This window comes from Mirounga angustirostris, unplaced genomic scaffold (genome assembly GCF_029215605.1).
Source record: "Mirounga angustirostris isolate CCGP_5_RB_7025 unplaced genomic scaffold, mMirAng1.0.hap1 SCAF_8, whole genome shotgun sequence".
NCBI classification, from domain to species: domain Eukaryota; kingdom Metazoa; phylum Chordata; class Mammalia; order Carnivora; family Phocidae; genus Mirounga; species Mirounga angustirostris.
Genome location: NW_026991716.1, coordinates 33,433,364 through 33,458,307, shown reverse-complemented (window position 1 = coordinate 33,458,307; position 24,944 = coordinate 33,433,364). Strand labels below are relative to the sequence as shown.

The 24,944-nt window shown below is 53.7% G+C and overlaps 1 protein-coding gene across 3 annotated transcripts; it reads right to left on the bottom strand.

Moving 5' to 3' along the window:
- Positions 1-800: 800 nt before the first annotated feature.
- Positions 801-24,559, bottom strand: FGD2 (FYVE, RhoGEF and PH domain containing 2). 3 transcript variants are annotated; one of them, XM_045866813.3, is made up of 16 exons: positions 24,304-24,559; positions 20,408-20,642; positions 18,711-18,791; positions 17,863-18,011; positions 15,736-15,892; positions 15,383-15,521; positions 14,782-14,840; positions 14,390-14,536; positions 13,590-13,649; positions 7,006-7,085; positions 6,890-6,920; positions 6,379-6,471; positions 5,632-5,763; positions 2,344-2,490; positions 1,648-1,794; positions 801-1,301 (listed from the first exon to the last, which is right to left on the bottom strand). In XM_045866813.3, exons 1-16 carry the CDS (start codon positions 24,366-24,368, stop codon positions 1,086-1,088), a joined length of 1,938 nt encoding a protein of 645 aa, XP_045722769.1. In that variant the 5' UTR covers positions 24,369-24,559; the 3' UTR covers positions 801-1,085. The 3 variants fall into 3 exon arrangements, with proteins under 3 accessions (XP_045722769.1, XP_045722768.1, XP_064453615.1); XM_045866812.3 differs by having other exon boundaries at positions 805-1,301; positions 13,590-13,682; XM_064597545.1 differs by having other exon boundaries at positions 807-1,301; positions 13,590-13,682; positions 24,356-24,558.
- Positions 24,560-24,944: the final 385 nt, after the last annotated feature.

Genomic DNA, 24,944 nt, shown 5'->3' with positions numbered 1-24,944 from the left:
CTTGCCTGGTGGAAAGCGCTTTGACGCGGCTCTGTCACCCACCAGCCGTAGGACCTCGAGGTAAACCTCTTCGGGACTCAGTGTCCTCATCTGGAAAATGGGGATTATAACTCTTGAGGGTGAAATGAGATAATCCACGTGACACATCCCAGCACAGTGCCTGGCCCAGTAGATGTTTATTATTTATTATTCTAATTATTATCATGTCTGGCACTTGACAGGTGCTCCACCATTGCTAGTTTGCTCGCTCTCTTCATCTGGGTAGCCCGAGCTGAGATTCAGGATGATACTCCTAAAGCATTCCTGTGCCTCCCTCATCCCAGACCAATGAAATCGGAAATCTTTGTAATGGATATGGGCATTGGTATTTTTTTAATTTTTAGTTTATTTTTATTTATTTTTATCTTTTTTTTAAAGATTTTTAAAAATTTATCTGAGACAGAGAGAGAGCATGCCCGAGTGGGGGGAAGGGGCAAAGGGAGAGGGAGACGCAGACTCCCCTGAGCAGGGAGCACAACATGGGTCTGGATCCTAGGACCCTGGGATCATGACCTGAGCCGAAGGCAGACACTTAACCGACAGCCACCCAGGCGTCCCTTCATCGTTTTTTTTTTTTGAAGTTCCCCAGGTGATGCTAATGTATACAGCCCAGGAGGAGAACCATACTGGTAACCAACAGTCCTGGGTTATCTGGGACTTTCCCGGTATTAGCACTGTAAGTCCTACACCCCAAGAACCCCCTCAGCCCTGGGCAAACAGGGATACTTGGTCACCCCCTCCCCCAAGGAACAGACCCACGTTTTCTGAATCCCAGATCAAGATACACAGTCTGGGCGCCAATGACTGGAAATCGGTTGCTTGCTTGTTTTTTCAAGTTCATTTATTTTTTTTAAAGTAATCTCTACACCCAGTGCTCAAACTTACGACCCGGAGATCAAGAGTTGCATGCTCTACAGACTGAGCTGGCCAGGTGTCCCTGGAAATCTGTTATTTGAAAGCTCAGCTTAGAGTGGTGGATCACAGAGGCCACAGGGTCAGCCCGGGCCAGGAGCCAGGTTCTGAAGGGGAGAGGGGCCGGCTGGGGGTCAGTCAGACAGGTCTCCATCATTGGGTCCCCTGGGGCTCCAGCCACTGGCCGCCCGCTCCATGGCCTTCACCCAGCGGTCCCTCAGCTCCTCAGTTTCGGCCTTGAAGGTGTAAAGCTGGCCTGACTGTTGCAGCTGGAAGACCCGGGGGTCTGCCTGGGTCCCTGCAGTCACCTGGTAGCCCAGCAGGGGGACGGAGGTGTGAGCCCGCATGTCCTGGGAGGGGAGGAGAGAGCCATGGGCCACTGTCTTTCTGGTCAGCCCCACCGCCTAGGACAGCCAATCTGAAGGTAATAGCCACATACCCACCTCTCACTCCCCAAACACCCATGAAGCAGGGTGGACTGGTGGGAGGGCTTCCAGGAGGAGGAGGACTGGCTGCCCGCTGGGCAAAGCTGTTGTGACCTGGAGTCTGGGCCCAGCTCTGAAAGCCACTAACCCTCTGGCTGGAGGGAACCACATCCTCATTGGGTCTCAGTTTCCTCCTCTGGCATATGGGGCCAACAATACTCCCCATACCCATATATACCGCAAGAAGGCCGAGGTTTGGGGGTGGCATTACCTGAGGGGCAGCGTAGACATAGAGGACGAGGGGGTCATCCCGGGGGATCACACACCAGCCCCGGGGGCCATTCTTGCCCCACTTGTCCCCGACCAGCTGCAGGAAACTGCACATGAGGCTCTCCTCGGACCCTGTCGCGGACCCTTTCTGAAAACCAGAGAAACAGAGAGACTGTTGGGGAACGGAGCACCCACTGTGTGACAGACACTGGACCGGGGGCTTGACAGTCATTATTTCTAATCCTTGCAGCACCCCTACCAGGAGGGGTCATTTGTCCCTGAGCCTCAGAGAGGTCCCATCAGGGCCTTGTGGTCGGTGGCAGAGCTGTGGTCAAGCCCCAGCCAGCCCGAGCCTGGGGCAGGTGCTGGGGGGGCTTATCACCTGTGAGTTGCCCCAGGGAACAGAACTGGGGCCTGAGAAGGGAGAGGCCTATGTAGTCTAGTGGGCAGGGAAGGCATGAGCAGGGAATGGGGAAGACTGGAAAGTGCGCAGAGGTCCGCGGAAGGGAACCGCCTTGAAACCTGGGAGCTGCGTTCAGCTGAACGTGCAGGGGTCTTCCCCCACCTCCCTGGGACTGTGGGCAGACAGAGGATGGGGAGTGTGACCACGGCTGGCTCACTGCTCAGCCCTGAGGACAGGGCCAGCACGTGGGGGGTGCCCGCACACATCTGCTGAGTGGGGGCCCTCGGCCCTCACCTCCAGGATGCCCCGCCTCTTGTCCTCCTTGTCCTCAGGGAGCACGTTTCCAGTGAGGAAGGTGTAGCAGTGGAAGCAGACGCGGTTGGGCCTGTTGTCATCGTATTTGAGCTCAGCCCGGTAGTCGGAGCACTTGGCGCATACCACCTGGGGGCGGACGGGCAGGAGGGGCTTGGGGTCTCAGGTGAGGCAGGGGAGGGCGGCATTGGTGCCTTGGCCTGGGAGGTGGGGGCATGAGAGCACCCAGGGACAGGAGGAAGACAGAGCAAACTTCGGGAGAGGAATGGACGCAGACACAGGTGGTGCCCTGTGCTGGCAGAGGCCCAGCCTGGAGGCCATGGCTTTGGGGGAGAGCTCAGACTGCGCTCCCCCCAGCTGGGGGCTCAAGAGCTGGCCCCCCCCTGTAGGTGCCTCTCAATTCCCCTTTTGTGAGGGTGGCTATTAATCCCAGGGGCTTCCCTGCACACACCCCTGCATCTGATTCACTTCTCCAAGCTCTCTCTCCCCTCTGCCATCTCCCCTGATCGTCCCAGACTCCCGACCAGGTGGGCAGCGCTGGCGCGTTCATCCTCACCCAACAGCAAGGGGGCAGTGACCTGCCGAGGGCCACTCCACTCACAGGCAGCAGCTGGTCCTCCCCAAACAGGACAGGTATCTAAAGTTCCATGGTTTAGCTTTAAGATTCATGCAAATTTTGCATTCCACTCAATCCTAGAGTCAAGTGTGTTCTAATATAAAATTGAAGGGCTGGTTGTTTTTGCCAGGAAGGCCTGTCACGTGCATTCGGTGGAATGCCTCCCCCACCCTCCCCCCCCGGCCAGGGTGGAGAAAGCCCCCAGGCAGGCCAACATGGATCATGCTGGGGAGGCCAGAAGAAAGAGGCATGGCAAGACTCGGAGAGAAGCATGGGGGCTGCAGGATAGAACTTCCAGGGAGACTGGGTTGTCACCGTGAGCCCAGGATGTAGGGTTGGAAATAAGGGGCCAGACACAGAGACCAGGGGGCTCATCTGGGTGCCCAACACAGCACACGGCCTGGGAGGGACCCACAGGAGAAGGCCTGGCCTGCCCCACCCTCACCAGGATTCCCGTCTGGCAGGTGGGGAGACAGAAACTGGGCACCCAAACCACTGAAAAGATGACTCACAGAATACAAAGGTATGCGCAGGCATGAGAAACCCCGAAATTGGGCCAGGGATCTCTCATAGAGCCCCACACTGGGAGCTTCAACTACCTTGGGAATATTTTATTTTGTTGAGATTTACTTTTTTTTTATATTGCTAGTGTATTTATTTTCTCCTCCACCAGCTTTTTAGTCTGAAAATTTTCAAACCTACGGACAAGTTGGAAGAATAATACGATGATACCGCCCCCACCAAACTCACTGTTAACATTTTTGCCATATTTGCTTTCTCTCTCTCTCTATATATATATGTTTTTTTCTGAATCATCTGAGTATAAATTACAGTTGTCATGACACCGCACCCTCAAATAAATAGCTGGTGTCTCCTAAGAACAAGGGCATTTTCTTGCCTATTCATTATGTCATGATCACACTTGGGAAATTTAACATCGATATAGGATTACTGCTCGTGATCAAATTTTCCCCAAATTTCCCAGTAAGGGCCTCTGTGGCTGGTTTTGTTTTTCCCATCCATGATTCAATTAAGGATCGTACATTTCATTTAGTTGTCAGAATGTTATATTTCTTCCCTGTACCTTGAAAGTAGGTACATGGGTATTGTTATTCTTTGTGCCTCTTTGTATTTCTTAACTATTTTAAATAATTTTTTAGGAACTACTTACTAAATTGCAAATGTGAATTGACTCAACCCTTATTTACAAACGTGAATCACCAAGAACAGTAGCTAATCCCCAGAACCTTTCTATTTGGCTCTCATTGCTTACACACACACAGGTGTGTTCCCAGTCCTTGAGATTTACTCTATGCCCCAACTGCCATGTAATACATTTTGGGGACACCTCCCTGACCAGCCCCAACCTGCCTGACTGGTCTCCTGTCTCCTCATTAAAGACTGAGGTCGTAAAGGGCTTCTCTGTTTGCAGAGTAAATGGAGGGGGTTGTCAGGTCAACAGAGAACAGCTCAAGTACAGCAGGTGCTTAAAAAGCCAAGCAAGATCTGCCTCTGATAACCGGGCCTGAGTTGGTAAGAGGAGGGGACAGGTTCCTTCCTCAATCAGCTGGTGTTGCTCCTCTGAGTGAGCCCCGCCTGAACTGTTGAGGAAGGAAAGGAAGAGCTCACTATCACCCTGGAGGCAGGTATTATAATCCCCACTGCCCAGGTGAGGAAACCGAGGCACAGTTAGCCACAGAACTGAGCAGGGGCTGGAGGGCCGAGGACTTCCCCGGAGAGGAAGGGCCCGTTAGCCAAGGTCGCTCAAGAAGACAGGAGGACAGGCTTGGGGCTGGTGGGGTGGTGGGTGCCAGGTCTGAGGGGGGCTGAGAGGTGTGCACGCCCCACCTAGAGTGGGAGACCGTCTCCTGGAGCTGGGTCTGGGGCTCTCGGGAAACGGTGGTAAGAGCAGATGAACGCGTAGGGCCAGCTTTGGGGAGTGTCTCGAGCACCTCGTCTAACGCCTGCGAGCCTCATTTCCCCACGTGCAGAACGGGGATCACAGAAGCCCCTGCATCACAGGGGGCCACCGTGAGGTCCACATAAGGCCCCCCACGTACCTGGACCAGAGTCAGTGCCCAGCGCCTCTCGGTGGCATGGGTTCAAGCCGGCAGAGTTGGCTGGGAGGCCTGAGTGGCCAGGAGCCGGGAAGGTGGAGGCAGAGGGGGGACAGGTGAGGCGGGGGGGGACAGGTGAGGCAGAGGGGGGACAGGTGAGGCGGGGGGGACAGGTGAGGCAGAGGGGGGACAGGTGAGGCAGGGGGGACAGGTGAGGCAGAGGGGGGACAGGTGAGGCGGGGGGACAGATGAGGCAAGGGGACAGGTGAGGCAGAGGGGGGACAGGTGAGGCAGAGGGGGGACAGGTGAGGCGGGGGGACAGGTGAGGCGGGGGGGACCGGTGAGGCAGAGGGGGGACAGGTGAGGCAGAGGGGGCACAGGTGAGGCAGGGGGGACACAGGTGAGGCAGAGGGGGGACAGGTGAGGCAGAGGGGGGACAGGTGAGGCGGGGGGACAGGTGAGGCAAGGGGGACAGGTGAGGCAGAGGGGGGACAGGTGAGGCAGGGGGGACAGGTGAGGCAGAGGCGGGACAGGTGAGGCAGAGGCGGGACAGGTGAGGCAGGGGTGGACCGGACAGGTGCTGCCGGGACTACTCACGTAGCCGCAGGCTCGGCAGTGGTGGCGGCGGCGCGTCAGGGCGTTGAAGGGCTCCCGGCAGCGCATGCACATGGTCACCATCTTGTCCCGGACCCACTGCGGTGCCCGGAGGCCCAGCTCCTCGGACTGCAGCTGTCGGGTGGTAGGGTGGGCGCTTCAGGACCCCCTTCTGGCCACGTGCTGAGGCCCTGGGGCCCTCTGTCCACCTGCTGCTGGCAGGGGTCACGTGTGCTGTGCATTCCAGGGGCTCCCATGTGAACTCACAAAGACTGTAACGCTGGGTCAAGTACTATGACCGCCCCTCGTACAGGTAAGGAAGCTGAACCCAGAGAGGTCGAGGGACTCAGCAAGGACACCAGCAAGCCAGAGTTCGGAGCTCAGAGTGGAAATCAAGTCCCAGACACTCTCCCTCTCCCACCTCCTCCGCCTCCCACCTTCCCTTGGTCTTAACATTCCTTGGGCACTTTCAACCCAAACCTGCCCGCCCCACAGCCCGAGCCACCTAGACGGGAAATCCTGCCTAGGGAGGGTTGCATAGAGAGGCCGCCAAAGGACATTTTTGCTAATGGGAGAACCTTTGGCACTGAGTCTCTGATGTGGGGGTGGGTGGGCTTTCTCGGGTCCCTTTAAATCAGTCCTGGTGGGTGACACTCCCCTGCCCTCCAGGCCAGGCTGGGCAGAGCAAAGAGAGGGATTAAGCTTGTGTGAGGCTGGTGGCTCAGCTAGGGATGTAAAGTCCTCCTTTACCTCCTGCTCCTGGGTGTCTCCCTCAGGGCCCTGGACCGCAGCCTTGAAGGTTTCATTCCGCTTCTCGATTTGGTCAATGGCCGCTTGGCAGGCCTAAGGGGGCACGGGAAGCGGTTAGGGGGCGGCAGGGAAGGTTCGCTCATCTGTCCGTCCACTCACGCTGTCAACAGACATTGCTGGAAGCCTACTGGGTCCCAGTTGCTGGATTCTAAACACACCCTGGCTGACTCAGGGGAGGAGAAGTTGTTAGCCCCAGACTAAGGATGTGAAAACTGAGGCTCAGGGACATTAAATGACCTGCCCAAGGCCACCCAGCAAGGCAGTGAAAGGTCTCATTCCAAACTACCACAGAGCGACTCCTGAGGAAGCACAGGGAGCAGCTGGGCACGCATGCACACGCATGCACGCACACACATGCACGCACGCACACGCACATACTCCCCTCCCTCCCCCTCAGCCTGGGTGGGTAGGCTGGGTTCAGAACCCCAGAGGCCCTGGAATGTTCTGATACCTGTATCCAGGAAATCATTTCCTCCTGGGACCTGCTCGGAAAGTGAACACAGGTGTTGAGGAGAGCAGCTGCTCCCAGTTTTCCCACCCTGGCCCAGGCCCCAGCTCCATGCCTACCGGGCTTGCAGCTCCAGAGTGCGCTGCTTCCCCGACACCAGGAAGGAGTGGGGGAACTCTGCATCAGTCAGCTCCCGCACCTGCTTGGGAACCAGAGGGAGATAACTCGATCAGACTTGTCACACCCTGCCCCCCTCCAGGCACCGTGGGGTGGATGGAGGTGGATCATGCCCAAGGAACAATTCGAATTTGAGGGACAGGGATCAGGACCTTCTCCGCGGCCTCCCCAAATCTGCAGGGCCAGGCAAATGCACCTGCAACAAGGATGCACTCTGAGCAAACAGGACGTCAAGGCTCCTGGAATTTTAGCAGCAGCTAAGTTGACTCCATGTGAGGTCGGAGTGACATTTCCCAACAAAGGATTCACCAAAAATGGAAATTGGGTCATAAATTGGGCTTGGGGACACAGCTTTTTCAAGAGCAGACCTAAGGCCTAGAATAAGACCCTCTATCTCATACAGTGAAGGAAGAAATTGGTTGCCCAATCCGGAGATCCGACAGACCCCCCACTTTCCCATCTTTCACTGTCCTCCCAGAACCCCACAAGTCCACGGCCATCGTGAAGGCTGCCAGAGAGAGAACCCTTACTACGTGCCGGCCACTGAGCTCAGGGCTCTCCATACATGTTGCATTTAACTGGTACAACTGCGGATCCCAGTGATCAACCCTAACGCTTAGCCGCTAAGCCTCCCGAGGGCAGTGGCAGCCAATGGTGATCTTGCAGAGGTCTCTAGGCTATCTGCCAGTTTACAAGAAATATGGGGGGCCGTGGGATGTGTTGAGTGACACCTCAGGGGTGCAGTCAGCAAAATCCAGACTGTGAGAAACGTTCCCGGAGAATGAGCTGATTTCTTCAATTACTACATGAGAAGAAAGAGGAAGGAGGGGATGTGTAATGATTAGAAGGGATGTCAGAAACACATCCCAAGTGATGCAAACATATCAGCTGTGAGAAGACATTTACAAGGATCTTAATATCATTGAATAATTAGTATTAATTTGCTAGATGTGATAATGGTACTGTTGTCACCTTTTTTTTAAAAGATTTTATTTATTTATTTGACAGAGAGAGACACAGCGAGAGCAGGAACACAAGCAGGGGAGTGGGAGAGGGAGAAGCAGGCTTCCCGCCGAGCAGGGAGCCTGATGTGGGGCTTGATCCCAGGACCCCGGGACCATGACCTGAGCCAAAGGCAGATGCTGAACGACTGAGCCACCCAGGCACCCCTGTTGTCACCTTTTATGGCAAAAAAAAAAAAAGAGTTCTTATCTCTTTCAGACACATACTGAAGTATTTATAGGTGAAATGATTATGGGTCTGAGATTTGCTCTTAAATAATCCCGTGGAAAGAGGATTAGGAAGGGGATGATAGAGAAACAAGACTGGCTTTGAGTTGACAATTGCTGAAACCAAGAGATGAGCATACAGGGGTTCACTGTGCTACTTTCCCAGCTTAAAACTCTCCATAAGAAAAAGTTAAAGAAAATCTTCACAGTGATCTTGGGAGAGAGATGTTACCGCTCATTTGGGAGATGCGGAGATGGAGGCTTAGAGAGGGCAAGAGACCTGCCTGAGCTCACACAGCAGCTAAAGGACAGAATGAGGATTCGAATTCAGGGTTTTGGCCCCCAAGGGGAAGGGGGAAGAACATCTATTTCCACCCCACCCCCAGAGTCCTGTAAGCACAGACCTGTCCCAGTGTGAAGGGTCATAAAGGGAAACTAAGACGTAGACAAGAGCCCTGGTGTGGGGAACTTTGTTGTTCTACCTGCCACCTGAGCCTTTCTGCTGGATCCCTGCCATGTGGTGACCAGGCCTTCGCACACCCTCAGGGCGGCCCACCGTGTCCCAGGGAAACAGTCTGGGTATGTCCTTCCTCACGTTAGGCCCGCTCTACCCTTTGGGCCCACAGAATCAGTCTGATCCCTCTAGAAGGGGCCTAATGTGATTTGGACTTGAACCCATGGCAATGGGGAGGCTCTGAGGGTTGATAAATGGAGAAGCTCATGTGGAAAGAGGTGTCTGGGAAAGCCACCCCAGCGGCTGTGTGCAAGGGACGAAGAGGGGCTGGATCTGGGGGAAATGGGCCTGCCTGCACCTGGGAAGAGAGAGGTTTCTCCCTGGAGGACGATATCGGGGAATCTGGCAAGACTCCATGACTAACTGGTGAGGGAGAGGGGAGAGGGAAAGAAAGGAGACATCTAAGGTTTGGGGCCCAGAGGTAAAAAGAAATATGTTGCTTTTAAGTAGAAAAAGGGGAAGCAGAGGGGCCGGGACCACCTCTGCAGAGGGGCAGCATGAAAGCTTCTAGAGGACATTTCCAGCATCTGCTGTGCCCAGTCTCGACCACTCCCCAGGTTTAGGCCGGTTCAGGCCCCTGCTAACCCATACAGTGCCTTTGTGCTAATTAGAAAAAGACACCCCTTCTTCAAAACACTTTACTGACATCTGTTGGCAAACTGCATGATATTCAGATTTTGTTGGAACAAGACGCTTGACTGCCATCTGCCGGACAATGAGAATTGTAAATAAACAATCCACGATGTCGGCTGTGGATGAGGTGAGCTCATCTTAGGGCAGGTGTGCTTGTGCAGTGCCCAACCTACGTAGTTGTACATGGAGACTCTAGGTATGGATGCGCCTGCAACCCTTCCTTCTTCCCAGACTGGCCTTGTGCGGGATGGTACAACGTTAGGACCAACTCGGACCTGAGGGAGAATCTGCTGCTGAGAACTAGGCCTCCCTGCTATCCAGAAAGGAGGCGGCCAGGGGGTCATGGGCCAGTGGGAACCGTCATGGGGGTCAAAGGCCAGACCTGCCTTCAGACTGCAGACTCGGAAGATGGTTCCTGCCTGGCCTCTGCCATTCAGGAGAAGGTGCCGTGCAGCCACTGGAGAATCCAACACTCCGTGCGGGAAATGTGTTCACTGGGGTTGGCAGGCGCCAGGAACCCGGCATGCACTCATGCTCTCTGTCCTGTCTCTGTGTATTTTCTCTTTAGGACTGTTTTGGCCTCTCTATTTCTTGGCTTTTCTATTTGTCAATCTCTGCCTCTTTTTTTCTCTGCTTGGGTCTCTGCCAGACCTAAGACAGGGTTGCCTGTCTCCATTTCTATCTGTTACTCTCCATAAACCTGCCTTTCTCAATCTCATTCACCAAGGCTCACGGACACACAAGCCTGCACACACCCTGGCCTCTGGGACATTCTGACCACTCAGGAAGGGAAGTTGGATGCCCTGGGGTGAGGGGCTGCATTCGTAAAAGACCTCAGTCAGGGGCACCTGGGTGGCTCAGTCGGTTAAGCGTCGGCCTTTGGCTCAGGTCATGATCCCAGGGTCCTGGGATCAAGCCCCGCATTGGGTCCCTACTCTGTGGGGAGCCTGCTTCTCCTCTCCCTCTGCCTGCAGCTCCCCCTGCTTGTGCTCTCTCTCTCTGTCACATAAATAAATAAATCTTAACAACAACAACAACAAAAAGACCTCAGTCAGCTCAGGCACGGGGAGGAGGCTGGAATCCCCACAGGGAGCCCAGTTCCCCCCACTGGACTTCATCATGCTCAGGCTTCACCCCATTTCCAGGCCCTTAATTGGGCCCCAAAGGCCAGGCAAGCCCAGTCAGGAGCAAGGGCATGTTCCTCTCTGCTGAGGGCTCTCAGAGGCCCAGGGGTTCTCCAGAGAATGGAAGGTCCTGGCTCAACTCCTACCTGCACCTCCCTCCTGGGGCAGATCCTGGGAGAGGGAAGAGAGGGGGTGACAGGGATACGGGATGGGGGAAATGGAAGCATACCAAGATAGGCCAGACTTGACTTCTGCTTCTCCCAGCCCCAGCCCTCAGGACACACTGGGGCTCATGAGTGATCCGAGAGTTGTCAAGAAAGATCCCCCCTCCCTGACTTACTCCACTATGAATGCAATTCTGCACAAGCTTTGACCCTCTGAGTTGAAGCCTTAATAGGAGACAGTCCAGTATGGTGATTAAGGACTCTAGACTCTGTTTTACCTGGTTTGATTGCTCAAACCAGGATTTGCTGTGCGACCCCCAAGCAAATTATAACCTTTCTTGGCCTTGGTTTCCTTTCAAAAGACTTTTAGGGGAACCCTCTTACACTGTTGGTGGGAATGCAAACTGGTGCAGCCACTCTGCAGTTGGTTAAGCGACTGCCTTCGGCTCAGGTCATGATCCTGGAGTCCCCGGATCGAGTCCCGCATCGGGCTCCCTGCTCGGCGGGGAGCCTGCTTCTCCCTCTGACCCTCCCACCTCTCGTGTGCTCTCTGTCTCTCTGTCTCAAATAAATAAATAAAAATCTTTAAAAAAAAAAAAAACTGGTGCAGCCACTCTGGAAAACAGTATGGAGGTTCCTCAAAAAGTTAACAATTGAGCTACCTTACGACCCTGTAATTGCACTACTAGGTATTTACCCCAAAGATACAAATATAGTGATCCAAAGGGGCACCTCACCCCAATGTTTATAGCAGCAATGTCCACAATAGCCAAACTATCAAAAGAGCCCAGATGTCCATCGACAGATGAATGGATAAAGAAGATGTGGTGTATATATACAATAGAATATTACTCAGGCATTGAAAAGAATGAAATCTTGCCATTTGCAATGATGTGGATGGAGCTAGAGGGTATTATGCTAAGCGAAATAAGTCAGTCAGAAGAAGACAATTATCATATGATTTCACTCATATGTAGAATTTAAGAAACAAAACAGATGAACATAGGGGAGGGAAGGAATAATAAAATAAGATGAAAACAGAGGAGGAGACAAGCCATAAGAGACTCTTAATCATAGGAAACAAACCGAGGGTTGCTAGAGGGGAGGGGGTGGGAGGATGGGGTAACTGGGTGATAGGCATTAAGGAGGACACTTGATGTAATGAGTGCTGGGTGTTTTATGCAACTGATGAATCACTAAATTCTACCCCTGAAACTAATTAAAAAAAAGACAATTTTTTTAGAGCAGTTTTAGGTTCACAGCAAAATGGAGAGGAAGATACAGAGATTTCCCATATACCCCCCCGCCCCCTCCACAGAACCTCCCCATTATCAACATCCCCCACCAGAGCGGGACATTTGTTAGAATTGATGAACCTACATGGACACGTCATGATCACCCAGAGTCCACGGTTCCCATTAGGGTTCACTCTTGGTGTTGTACATTCTGTGGGTTTGGCCAAATGTGTGATGACAGGTATCACTATAGTATTGCACGAAATAGTTTCACTGCTCTTAAAATCCTCCGTGCTCCACCTATGTGTCCCTCCCTCCCTGCTAACCCCTGGAAACCACCGAGCTTTTTACTGTCTCCACAGTTTTGCCTTTTCCAGAGTGTCAGATAGCTGGAACCATACTGTGTGTAGCCTTTTCAAATTGGCTTCTTTCACTTAGCAAAATGCACTGAAGCTTCCTGTCTGCCTTTCCATGGCTTGAGAGCTCATTTCTTTTTATCACTGAATAATATTCCATTGTCTAGATGTGCCACAGTTTATTTCCTTATTTTTTTTTTATGGGACTGACTACAGATATCCTCACACACAGGCATGTACCTAGTTATTCATTTTTAGTTATTCATGGAAAACGATCTAGTTGTCCCTCAGTAGCGGGTGGGCTGAATGAATCACGGTACTCTGCACACACGGGGATGTTCCGCAGCTACCTGCAGAAGGGTGAGGGGGCTCCTAGTGATACTGACGTGCACCGATCACCAGAGGTAGCACTTAGTGAAAAAAAGCAGAGTGCAGAACAGTGTTCATGGAAAACGATTTCACCATTTATGTGGAACGTAAGTAAGGAAGCAATAATAAACATATTATTAATTGGTGTCTGTAAAGACTGCCCCCGGAAGGCCTCTGAAGAAGCAAAGTCTGTCTCCAGGAAGGGGACTAGGGGATAGAGTGGGGAGGAGACTTCTCATTGTATACACTTTTTATATTTGATTTGGGGATGTGTATCATCTATGTTCTTAAGTAGCAAAAGTGTTGTTTTTAAAAGAAGAAAAAAAAACCCCAAATGCAAAGGAAAATAACAGCCCCTCCACTATAGGGATACATGAGAGTCTGATGGGGTGATGCAGGGCCCGATCCACAGGGACCAGCCAGTCAGTGGGCACTATTATGGGCTGCTGTCCCCACTCATTTGTAGCCATTTCTGGCTGACGACACACAGGGTCCTGCGGTGGAACTGACAGGGTAGCCCCTTACTACTCCAAGTGTGCCCTGGGAGCTGGTTAGCAATGCAGAGTCTCAGGCCCGCCCCAGACCTACTGAATCAGGACCTGCATTTTAACAAGACTCCCAGGGGCCTCATGCACATATTAAAGTTGTCAAAGCCCTGGGGTAGTGGAGAGGGAAAGCAGAGAGAGGCCAGGTCGGGGTGGGCGCTGCCCCAAAGAGTGGGCCAGGCCTGTGGGTGCCCACATGGGAGAGCTCCAGTCCCAAAGGTTTCCACCTCCATGTTGGCCCAGGATCTGCCAGATTTAGGTTCCTGGATTGAGAACGCAGCACGGACCCTGCTTCTATTCCCCATACTCGAGCCCACCCTCGGGATGAAGCCTGACAGTGGGCGGGGTGCCTCTCACCTTCATTCCGGCCACGTCGATGCGGGTCCTCACCTGGAACTGGGCGCCCACCTGGATGACCTTGGGTATACAGTAGAGCAGCATATTGTTGAACTGCCAGAGGACACAGAATGGTGAGTGGGGGTGTAGTGGCGGGGCAAGAAAGATGTGGGGGGCAGGGCTTCCCTGCGAGTGGGGGGAGCACCCCTGCATCTCCCTGTCCTCTCGCCACGTCCCGGGCCAGCTCACAGGAGTCACAGGTGTGATGAGGAAGGGGTTGCCTATCTAGCCTCCAATCCAACGAGGATGGTCACTGAAGGGTCGCCCCGTCTGTGGGCATCAGACTTATAAGGCCTTTCTCACGGGGGCTCAGGGCCGCAGGGGCTTATGGGACATTGCAGCTCCCTCCCCCAGACCTCCAGGCGGGACCAGTTTCCAGATTTCCAGGAGACCCCCTGGCTTCTCTAGTGCAAATCTGGGTAGTTCTTCTTAGCAGCTAACGTGATTCTCTCCTGCTTTGCACTCCCTAGAGCACGGTTTAATACTCAAGGTTTGGAGCCAAACAGACTGGGTTCCAGTTCTGACTCTGTTGCTTCCTAGGGCCTATCTGAGAAACCCCTTGGTTGGAAATCCCTGAGGCCTAGAGGCAGCATGTGACTTGTCTAAAGTCACTTGGGTGCCAAAGCAGAGAAGGACAGAGAAGCAGGCTCTTCCCTGTTTCTCCTTCGGTGCCAGGTAGACACCAGGCAGGCAGGACCTGGGGCGGGGTGGTCCCTGGACTGCGCTCTCCAGTGCAAGGGGGCCACTTAGCATCCCCGTACCAAGAAAAGGTAGCGCTCCATGGGGTCGCTGCGGCGAAAGGAGATTTTGAGGACCGGGCCTTCGCGGAGCAGGGTGTTGGAGGGGTCCACTATGTCGTCCTCGAGACCCAGGCGCTGGTACACGTCCCACAGGTCCTGCAGCCGCTCCTGGGACAGGGAGTGCACCCTCAGCCACGGCCAGGCAGGACCCACCTGCTTCTGGAAGGTTTGCCTTGTGTGGACAGGGACGGGAGGCAAGGGGAAGGACAGCAGTGGGCCAGGTATCACGGGGCGGGATCAGGGGATGAGGGGAGAGAGACCAGGCTGGGCTGGGGGAGGCCGAGAGCTGCAGGGAGGAGGTACAGGGCCCCTGGGGACGCCTGCCACTCCCACCCTGAGGGCCGGCTGCTCACCATCTCCGTGATGGCTGCGTTGGAATGCTGAGCGGCTGAGAAGATCATGTCGAGTGCTTCTGAAGGGAGGTGCAGGGCCAGAATTACCTCCTGAAAATGTGGGGCTGGGGGCTGAGGCAGGAAGTTCTTGAGGCTTAACAAAGTGGCCTCAGGGCCTGCTATGTGTGACCGTAGGACCAACCTGGCCCCGCACATGAAATGACTGGATGATGGGGGCCATTTCCCACCCAGAGTGGAGAGACTGGAAGCCACTGAAAGACAAGGCTTAGGCATTGGGCTTCTGTGACCATCTCATTGCTCCCCAAACCAAGCCAGACCCAGAGGGTGCTGTGGAAAGAGCACGGGCTTTGGCATAATACAGGCATAGCTTCAAATCCCAGCTCTGCCCCTTTCTGGCTGTGTGACCTTGGGCAAGTCACTTGATCTCTCTGGGCCTTAGTGTCTATAAAAAATGGCTAATAGTATAGATAATGTCTATGAAGTGTCAGCAATCAATGTTGATAGCTGATAGTTATTCCGACCATTTTAGCAGGTGCTCAATCAATAAAGGGGAGTGGCTCAGGCCTCCCCAGCCATGTGCATTCCCGGGGGCTGTCCTCACTCTGAGCATCAGCCCGGTCTGGGGCCTGGGCTGGCAGCTTCTGGACGTACTCCTTGAGCAGTAGCTCGTAGCGTGGGATTCTCTGCACAGGTTCCAGCATGTGGTGTTGCAGAGTCAGGCTGCCGGAGGCCTCACTGCTCTTGGGGAGGGATGGGAGGAGGAAGAGTGTGGGGTGAGAGTGGGGAAGGGCGGGTTGGGCTGCCAAGAGGGTTGGGGGAATGGGCGAGGCAGGCTGGCGCGGGAGCCCGTGCAAGCAGCTGAGCCGGAGGTGCCCCAAATCCCTCGGGGAAACTGAGCCAGTACACACTGGGGGTGGCGGTGCGGGCTCGGCCCCAGCCCTCACCCAGCCTCACCTGAATGCGGGTGATCACCTCCTGGAAGGGTGCAGACTTGTCAGTCCAGGTGGCCAGCAGCTCAACCGCTCGCTCAAAGTTCTTGACATACTCACTGTACATCTTCAGGAATGGAGCCAGTTTCTGGATCACGTCCCCGATGCGGGGGGTGGCGGTCCTGCAACAAGGCCACCCAGGTACTGCCTTCAGCCTGAGGACCTCCTCTGTTGACTTGACAGGGTCAGGTTAGGCCAGGCTCTCTAAACTCCCCCCACCCCAAACAGTCCTTCCGCTGCCCTTCTGGGTGCAGGCATGGGGGCACATCATCCTCACCCACACGTGTGTGGTCCAACCCCATTAGACTCTGAGCCCCTGAGGGCAGATGCTGTTCTCTTCCACCCAAAGACCCAGCATAGTGGTCCCACAACACATATCCTGTAACCACTTGAGGCTTCTGACATAATGACACCACAAGCCAAGCACTGTCCAAGACACACGGCAGGTCTGATCCCACTTAATTCTCACAGCTCTGTGTGGGGGTGGTCATCGGCCCATCTTAGCGATGAGGGAGCAGCCTCAGAGGGGTAAGAACATATCCAGGGTCATACTGTGGTAGGGCCGGAAGGTCAGGCCAGGGGCTGTGACAGCAGAGCGATGAGGGTCATACTGTGGTAGGGCCGGAAGGTCAGGCCAGGGGCTGTGACAGCAGAGCGATGAGGGGCCCCACGATCACTGAAGCTGGCCTGCCTGAGTTTGATTCCCAGCTATTCCACTTACTCTAGCTGTGTGTTCTTGGACAAGTCACCTAACCTCTCTGTACCTCCACTTTCCCATTGGGAAAAAATGAGAATGATGGTAGGCATAGGGTCATCTTTAAAAACAACAACAACAAAACCCAGGGGTGCCTAGGTGGTCAGTTGGTTAAGCGTCCGACTCTTGGTTTTGGCTCAGGTCATGATCTCAGGGCCATGGGATCAAGCCCTTCATCCAGCTCTGAGCTCAGAGCGGAGTCTGCTTCAGATTCTCTCTGCCTCACCCTCCTGCTCACTCTCTCTCTCAAATAAATAAATAAAATATTTTTAAAAAGATCTTTAAAATAGGGGCACCTGGGTGGCTCAGATGGTTAAGCATCTGCCTTCGGCTCAGGTCATGATCCCAGGGTCCTGGGATCGAGTCCCACATCGGGCTCCCTGCTCCTTGGGAGCCTGCTTCTCCCTCTGCTTCTCTCTCTCTCTCTCTCTCTCTGTCTCTCATGAAAAAAAAAAAAAAAAAAAAAAAAAATCTTTAAAAAAAAAAAAAAAGATCTTTAAAATAAAAAAATAAAAATAACAAAAACAAACCAACCATTTTATTGTGAAAAACTTTAAGCCAAGGTAAAGGAAAAAGAATATAATAATGAAACCCTAGGGGCACCTGGGTGGCTCAGTCGGTTAAGCGTCTGCCTTGGGCTCAGGTCATGATCCCAGGGTCCTGGGATCGAGCCCCGCATCGGGCTCCCTGCTCCGCGGGAAGCCTGCTTCTCCCTCTCCCACTCCCCCTGCTTGTGTTCCCTCTCTCGCTGTCTCTCTCTCTGTCAAATAAATAAATAAATAAATCTTCATAAAATAAATAATAATGAAACCCTATATATCCAACACTGGATTTAACAATTACAGACATTTCTGTTTGGTTGAAGAATTTTAAAGGACACCTCAGTCCTCACAGCATTTCTTCAGCAAAATACATAAAGCAAGTAATTCCATCACCAAATGCTTCAATGGTCGTCTCTGAAAATGAAGAGTTTCTTGCATCATCGCAGAGCAGGTGGGTTTGAAGATTCAGTGAGTTCATAGGTGTGAAGCCCAAGGCCGGGAGTGTAGGAAGCCCTCAGTTAGCACTGGCTCTTTCCACTGGCTCCGAAGTCCCTCAGCCTAGTGGGGACTTGACCCCTCCCCTCCCCCAGGACACACATACACACACACACACAGCCCCTCAGCGCTCATGTGTCCAAGCCCCTTACTGTGAAGACAGACTGAGCCCAGAGGAGGAGACTGTCATGGCTACACAGCAAGCGTAGGGGGCCAAACAGGCCAACCCCTGTGCCCTGGGGGGCAGCACCCTGACCCGGCCGGGGCTGCAGGGCTCAGGGGTCCGTGGAGGACCTCTCACCAGTCGTCCAGCCGCCGCTGCAGCTCCGGGAGGAAGAACTGTGCATGGAACTGGTAGATGGAGGAGATGTTGGAGAAGATGAGCCTGACCACATCCTCGGGGAAGGCCTTGCTGCCGCGGGCCTCCCTCAGCAGCTCCTGGAAGAACACCTGCAGCCGCCACGGCCAGTCACTAGGCCCGTGGCAGAGAAGAGCCACCCGCACACCCGCCCAGGGGGAGACGGGCACAGCCTGGGGGTTTTGGGGCCACTCCGCAGTCTACTGGATGTTTTCGCTTTTTCAGTCTCCCATCATCCTCAAAACAGCCTCAGGAAGGGATAGAAAGGGCTGTATTCTGGCCACTTTACAGATGGGCAAACGAAGGCCTAGAGGCTCAGGGACTTGGCCAGGGGCTGGCAGCTGGTGAATGTCAGAAATGGGCCCATCTTGCCCATTTCCAAGGTCTTGGACTTCACCAAGCTAAAGATCTTGTTCCAGATGCACGAATATTTAACCTTCTGGCTTGGGGCTTTCTTAAGAACGTGTGAAGGGGTAATAATGGTGAGGATGTTGGGCGTGGGGGTGAGAGAGGAAGATGCTGTGTGGGGCTGTGAAGGCCATGTGTGCTCTGCTATACGCGAGGCCAGCCCAAGTACCAGGGCTGGAATGGTGAGTGGCATGAATGTCCTAAATCCTGATTTCTGCCCCAACTCCAGCCAACGGGGGTAAAGGACTGAAGCTTCCTCGGATCACATCCCAGGTCCTAACTCTCAGCACCGGTGAGGCGTACAGAAGGGACAACAGAGGTGGGGTGAGGAGACCTGGGTGCTGAGGCTCGGGGCAGGATAGGGTGGTGTTCTGACCACTGACCTGGTCTAGTAGATGGAGTCGTGCCACATAGGCCTTCTCTGTCTCCAGGAGCTCCTGGACGATCTTCTTTTCCTCAGGCTCCTGCAGGTGGGTCGAGGGGGAGAAGGAGAAGGAGAGAGACAGCTTTGGTCTCCTCTGATGGGGACCCCGGGTGAGTCTCCAAAGATGTCCCTGTGAATGCCCACCGACTGGCGCTCATGCCCTCCCACAATGCATCTGGGCTGGTGCTGGGATCACTTTAACAAAGAACGGAGCAGGAGAGAGGCTGTGCCAGTTCTGGGCCTAAGGCCTAAGAGGCCTGGAAACTTCTTGGAAGCTTACGGTGTCTTGGGAGTCATGAACCACCACATCTGGAGGTCTGGCTGCCCTGATGGAGAGGCCACGTTGAGAGGAGAGGCCCAAAGACCTCATTCATAGACAGAGAGCCAAGGGCCCAGCCGTGCCAGCACCCCAGCTGAACCCAGCTTCTACTGTCCCTGCCCAGGCACCAGGCTTGAGAATTGAGTTATCTTGGGACTCCAGCACTGGCCACCATCTGACTGCAGTCATGGGAGAGACCCTATTATGGACTGAATTGTGCCCCCCTCCCCAAATCCATAGGTTGAAGCCCTAAACCCCCAATATGACTGTATTTGGAGATAGGGCCTTTGAGTTGATAATTACCGTTAAATGAAGTCATAAGCGTGAGGTCCTAATCCAATAGGACTGGTGTCCTTAGAAGAGGAGGGACAGACACCAGGAGAGTATGTTCATGAGGACACAGTTAGAAGACAGCCATCGATAAGCCAGGACGAGAGGCTTCACCAGAAATCGACCCTGCCAGCACCTTGATCTTGGACTTCCAGTCCAGAATTGGAAGGAAATCTAGTTCCGGTAAGTCACCCAGTCTGTGGTATTTTGTCAGGCAGCCCCAAGCTGACTACCACAAGCCCCAAGTGAGACCAATAGAAGAACCATCCTGGAGCATTCCAGTCAACCCACAGAACTGTGAGAAATAATAAAGTGTATTCAGCCACCACATTTTGGAATGCTTTGTTATGCAGTGACTGGTAACCAGAACATACTACTATGATCACCCTCCCCATTTTATAAATGAGGGAACAGGCACAAAGATGTTAAAGTGCTTTGCCCGAGGTCACACAGTTAGGAAGCAGAAGAGTTGGGGCACGATCCCTGGCAGTCTGGCTCCAGAGTACCCGGGATCATACAGCCTAGCCCTTAAACTCCACAGATGACCAAACCGACACCCTGACCAGGGAGGTGACCTGTCCAGGATCAGTCTAAGGGCAGGATTAGCACTAATATTCCTGGACTTGGATTAATCACCCCCTCGAAGGAGGATTATTTGCCTCCTTCGGTGGGTAAACTGAGGACACACCTGGGAAGGGTACCAGGTTCACAAAATGGAGACCATTCTAAATTGTGTGGCCTTGGACAAATTCTTAAAGCTGAGTTTTAATGTCCTTGCCTAAAAGACTCCCACAGTGAGGGGGACTGAAATCATGCCAACAGTGGGGTGCATTGTAGGCATTTAATCTAAGGCCATTAAGAGGGGAGAATCTAGCTTTCAACTGATCTCTGGTGACACAAGACCCCCACTTGGGGAAGTGCTGGCTTTGGCTGGGAGAGAATTTGCCGGGAGGAGGTCAGTGAAGGGGTCCCCCCAGCTCCCCACTTCTGCTCTAGCCCTCAGGCACCTGCATCCCTGGCCCAGGGTGGGTCCCAGGCTGGCAAGATTTCCTCCAGGCCCCACTGGACAGCTTGTTCTTCAGGGAGCTCAGGTACCTCCTGCTGACTGTCCTGGGCTCGGACCCCTCAAAGGTCTCCCCAAGGTTGGGCTCCTTCCACGGCTCTGCAGGTGGGGGATGCCTGCACCCAGGGTGGCAATGTTCAATCTCCAGCTTGCAGACTCTGGATGCTGCTCCTGGAGTCCTGAGGTGAACAAAACAGATCTGAGGGTTTCCTGGCTATAAAATAGGAAGAAGGATAGCAATTACCTGGTGGGGATCGAGGGGTGGTTAATGCAAATCACAGGTCTGAAGTGGCCCCGGAGTGCCTGGCACTCAGGAGGAATTTGCTAAGTAAAAAAAACATCCACTTCCTTCCCCATTAGCTTCTTGGAGGGAACTCCAGTCTTCAAAATGAGTCAGCATAGACTTTTGTTTTCTGTGGAACTACATACTTCCCTCTTTAAAATGCGATGAGGAACCCTCTGCATACAGTGCTTTCTAAGTGGCCCCAGATCACCCTCACCTGTACGCCTCACATCTGGTTTTAGTCTCTGCAGCAGGAAAGGCCCTAAAATCTTAGTAACTTATATATGGAGAGAAGATGGGAGCCATGGAACACCACAGGAAGGGCAGAGTTGCTAAAGCTGGGGCTTTCCAATGGGAATTGTGCCCTCTCTATACCTCTAGTGGGGGGAAAAGCCAATCTGGAAGCAGTTTCCTTGTTCCTCCAGGAATGGGCCTTTGAAGTGTAACTTTGTGTGTGTTTATCCTACCTACAGGGTCTATAGGCTAGTTAAATTCTTTAGATAACAGAGGCCACGCTTACTGAATATATCCCATGATTTGGGTTGTGCCCATTCCCTTTGGTATGGAAAGGCTTGCAATGAGACAGACGGGCTGGTTGGTGGAGGACACAGACAGGTACAAAGTCTCTAAAACTCTGAGAAAGGTTTTCATTACTCTGGTTTTGCAGCTAAGAAAACCGAGGTACAGACAGCCTAAGTAACCCTGCAGCTAGGGGGTGGCAAAGATGGGATTCAGATCAGGCATGCTGGCTCCTGAGCCTTCGCCCTAAACTGCCCCTCCCCATTTGAGTCAAGGAGAAACAGGTCCAGAAGGTCAACATATCCGCCCCAAGTCACACAACTGGTTGGCGGTAGAGAGAGGATTGGAAGCCAGTCCCCAGTGGCTCCTCATGGGCTCTTCCACCCCTGTCTGGCACCCCGGTGCCCGGTTCCTCAGCCCGCGGAAATAGCTGGGCCTCAGGCTTTCTGTTCTACATTTGGTTTCAGCTTCTGCATTTCCCGCCAAGTGCCCCAGGCCAGCTTCTGTTTCCTTTTCACCCCTCAGTTTCAGATCAGCTAAGGTGCTAGGAGACCTCACAAGAAAGCCAAAACCAAGGCTGCTGGCACGGGGCCCCTCACATGGTAAGGGGTGGCTCTCACCCTGCGGACAAGGCCTCCTCTGACCCCATTCTGGTCTGCGGGCTGCCTCCTCCTGCCCAGTGTTGCCTGGGCACAGCACACATGCCGAGGGTCTCCACCGGGCATGCCTGGGTGGTGCTCTCTCCCCACACCCCAAGGGGCGGGTGGTGGGCCAGGATGGCGGTGCCTAGAGCTGTCCTCGGTGCTGAACTAGACCGTGCTTGGCAAAGAACCCTGGGAGAGGTGGGGTAAGGTCAGCAGCTCAAGAAGCTGAGCTGCCCTTCTAGGCCCACATCTATGCCACATCTGCCATGAAGCCCACAGAAGTCTTTGTCTGCTCTGAGGGCCCTCAGCACAGGATCTAGACTCCTCTCGGATATCTATTGTCTGTGACCTGGCATCACAGTAATTCCATGAGCTTCACGTCCAAAGACAGAAATCCTCCCGGCAGGGATCATTCTTACAGCTCCTGTGTCCGCCATGGTTCCTGGGTGATGCTGTGCTGTGCCACCCACCCACCCCGTCCAGGACTGAGGCTCCCTTCCCCCAGCTGCTGGCGGTATGGTGGCTGACAGCCGTGGACTAGGCCGCTCTCTGGGAATTGCTCTCCCTAGAAGACAGCTGCCTCAACCCAGGTCAAGTCCATATCCAATGACTAGTCCATGTGGACTTGCTTTTGCCTCAATTAGAACAACCTGAGGGACATCTCAGCTTCAGAGCTCCTTGGGACAGGATGGGGCCTCTTTTGCAAGTACGCACAGTTCAACTTCTCCCAGTGCTGCATCTCGCACCTGGCAGGTGTCATTCTGAAAACTATCCCCAGTAAATCTACTGAAGCAAATTTCTACCTCAGAGTCTTTCCAAACAGTCCCTAACATAGTCCTGGGTTTAAGAAATGCCTGCAGAGGGACACCTGAGTGGCTCAGTCAGTTAAGTGTCTTCCTTCAGCTCAGGTCATGATCCCAGGATCCTGGGACGAGTCCCACATCGGGCTCTCTGCTCAGTGGGGAGCCTGCTTCTCCCTCTGCCTGCAGCTCCCCCTGCTTGTGCTCTCTCTCTCCCTTTCTCTGACAAATAAATAAAATCTTCAAAAAAAGAAAAAGAAAAGAAATGCCTGAAGAGTAGATTAATGTCACACAGACACAGACAGACAGACAGATAGATAAACACACACACACACATACACACACCACCCCTGCCAGGGCCACCAATGACCACCATACATCTGGCCCAGTTTTTTTTCCTTCAGATGGAAGCCCCTACCCACGAACCTAAAGCCTTCTAAGCCTCCCTGCCTCTCTGTACACCCACTGTCTCATCAAGAGATGGGAATAGACATAGACCTACCCTCAGGAGGCTGTTAGATAATTTTTTTTAAAAGATTTTATTTAGGGCGCCTGGGTGGCTCAGTTGGTTAAGCGACTGCCTTCAGCTCAGGTCATGATCCTGGAGTCCCTGGATCGAGTCCCGCATCGGGCTCCCTGCTCGGCAGGGAGCCTGCTTCTCCCTCTGACCCTCCCCCCTCTCATGGGCTCTCTCTCTCTCATTCTCTCTGTCTCAAATAAATAAATAAAATCTTTAAAAAATAAAAATAAAAAAATAAAAGATTTTATTTATTTGACAGAGAGAGACACAGCGAGAGAGGGAACAAAAGCAGGGGCAGTGGGAGAGGGAGAGGCAGACCCCCCCCCCCACCCCCGTAGAGCCGGGAGCCTGATGCGGGGCTCGATCCCAGGACCCTGGGACCATGACCTGAGCTGAAGGCAGACGCTTAACAACTGAGCCACCCAGGCGCCCCAGGAGGCTGGTAGATAATTAAATGAAAAAAAGTCACACAAGTCACTTAGAACAGTACCCCAAAGGTAGGCTGCTGATACATCCGGGTTTGCCTAATAGTCTCAGCTTTTCCTATTGCCCCCTCCCCTCTGCCAAAAAAATTTAATGGCATCCACTTCCAGTTTTAACTGTGCCCTGATTTGAATAATAAATTATATGGCTGTCCTACTTATAAAGAGTGCGTGCTCGGTAAGTTATTACTATTATTTCTGAGGGAGAGGCAATGGGTGGAGTCCTGCAGCCCAAACGCTGTGCTGGGCCCACCCACGCTCACTCATAACTACACACATTTGGACGCTCCCCAACATATCTGTGCACACACCTTCCCCGCTGCCCAGCTCCTGGGGCCTGACCACACTCCTCTATGCGGCAAGGAACCCAGGCCCTGCCCAGACAGGAGGAGGTGTCCAGGATGGGCCCAGAGAGAGAACTGCTCACTGTTAGGGCCCAAGGCAGCCGGGGCACTGATCCTCAGCCTGGAGACTGGGAGGGTCTGTGCTCCAGGGCCTGGCGGTGGGCAGAGGGGGGTCCTGGCCAGACAGAGGAGCTACGGGAGGCCACCAGTTGGCCCTGGCAACCCTTGCCACCCCCACCACCCCATACCTGCTGTTCTCAAACACAGTCACCAGATTGGACACAGATGCCAGCTTCTTACTTTCTCCCTCCATTCTGCAGGCCTCCACAGTGGTCCCCAGCCACCCCTGAAGCAGGGAGGGAGGCCTCCAATCAGCACCCTCAGCCACCCCCACCTGGGGTCACGGAGGGGCTAAGGCATCCTGGAATGTGCCCTGGTCTTTCCAGAGGGCTCAGTAAGCCTGCTCCCGGCTTCAGAGGAAGGAAGGAGGAAGTGGTCCCAGAGCCACAGCCCCGAAGGGGAAAGACCGTACTTCCTCACAGAGGGAGGAGCCCACTCGGGCCCCACCCCTCCCTCACAGGGTCTGACCTTTCACTCCTGCACACCTCATTCCAAATGCCACCTTAAGTGGGCAACGGGGCCCAGAGGTAGTTTCTGGAGCCAGCCCATGGCTGATCTTGGCCAACCATGCTTTCGCATAAGGCCCCGTGGATTTTACTTGAGGCTTTCTCAGCAACTTCTTTTCTGTATCTGACCAGCTGCTCACTGCTGTGAGAAAACCACTTTTTTTTTTTTAATTAAAAATAGATCACAAACCTGTTAAGGGCTAGCAGGGAGGAGTACAGAGCTGTTCTCGCCTCCCCACTGGGGCTCTCATTTTAATGGCTGA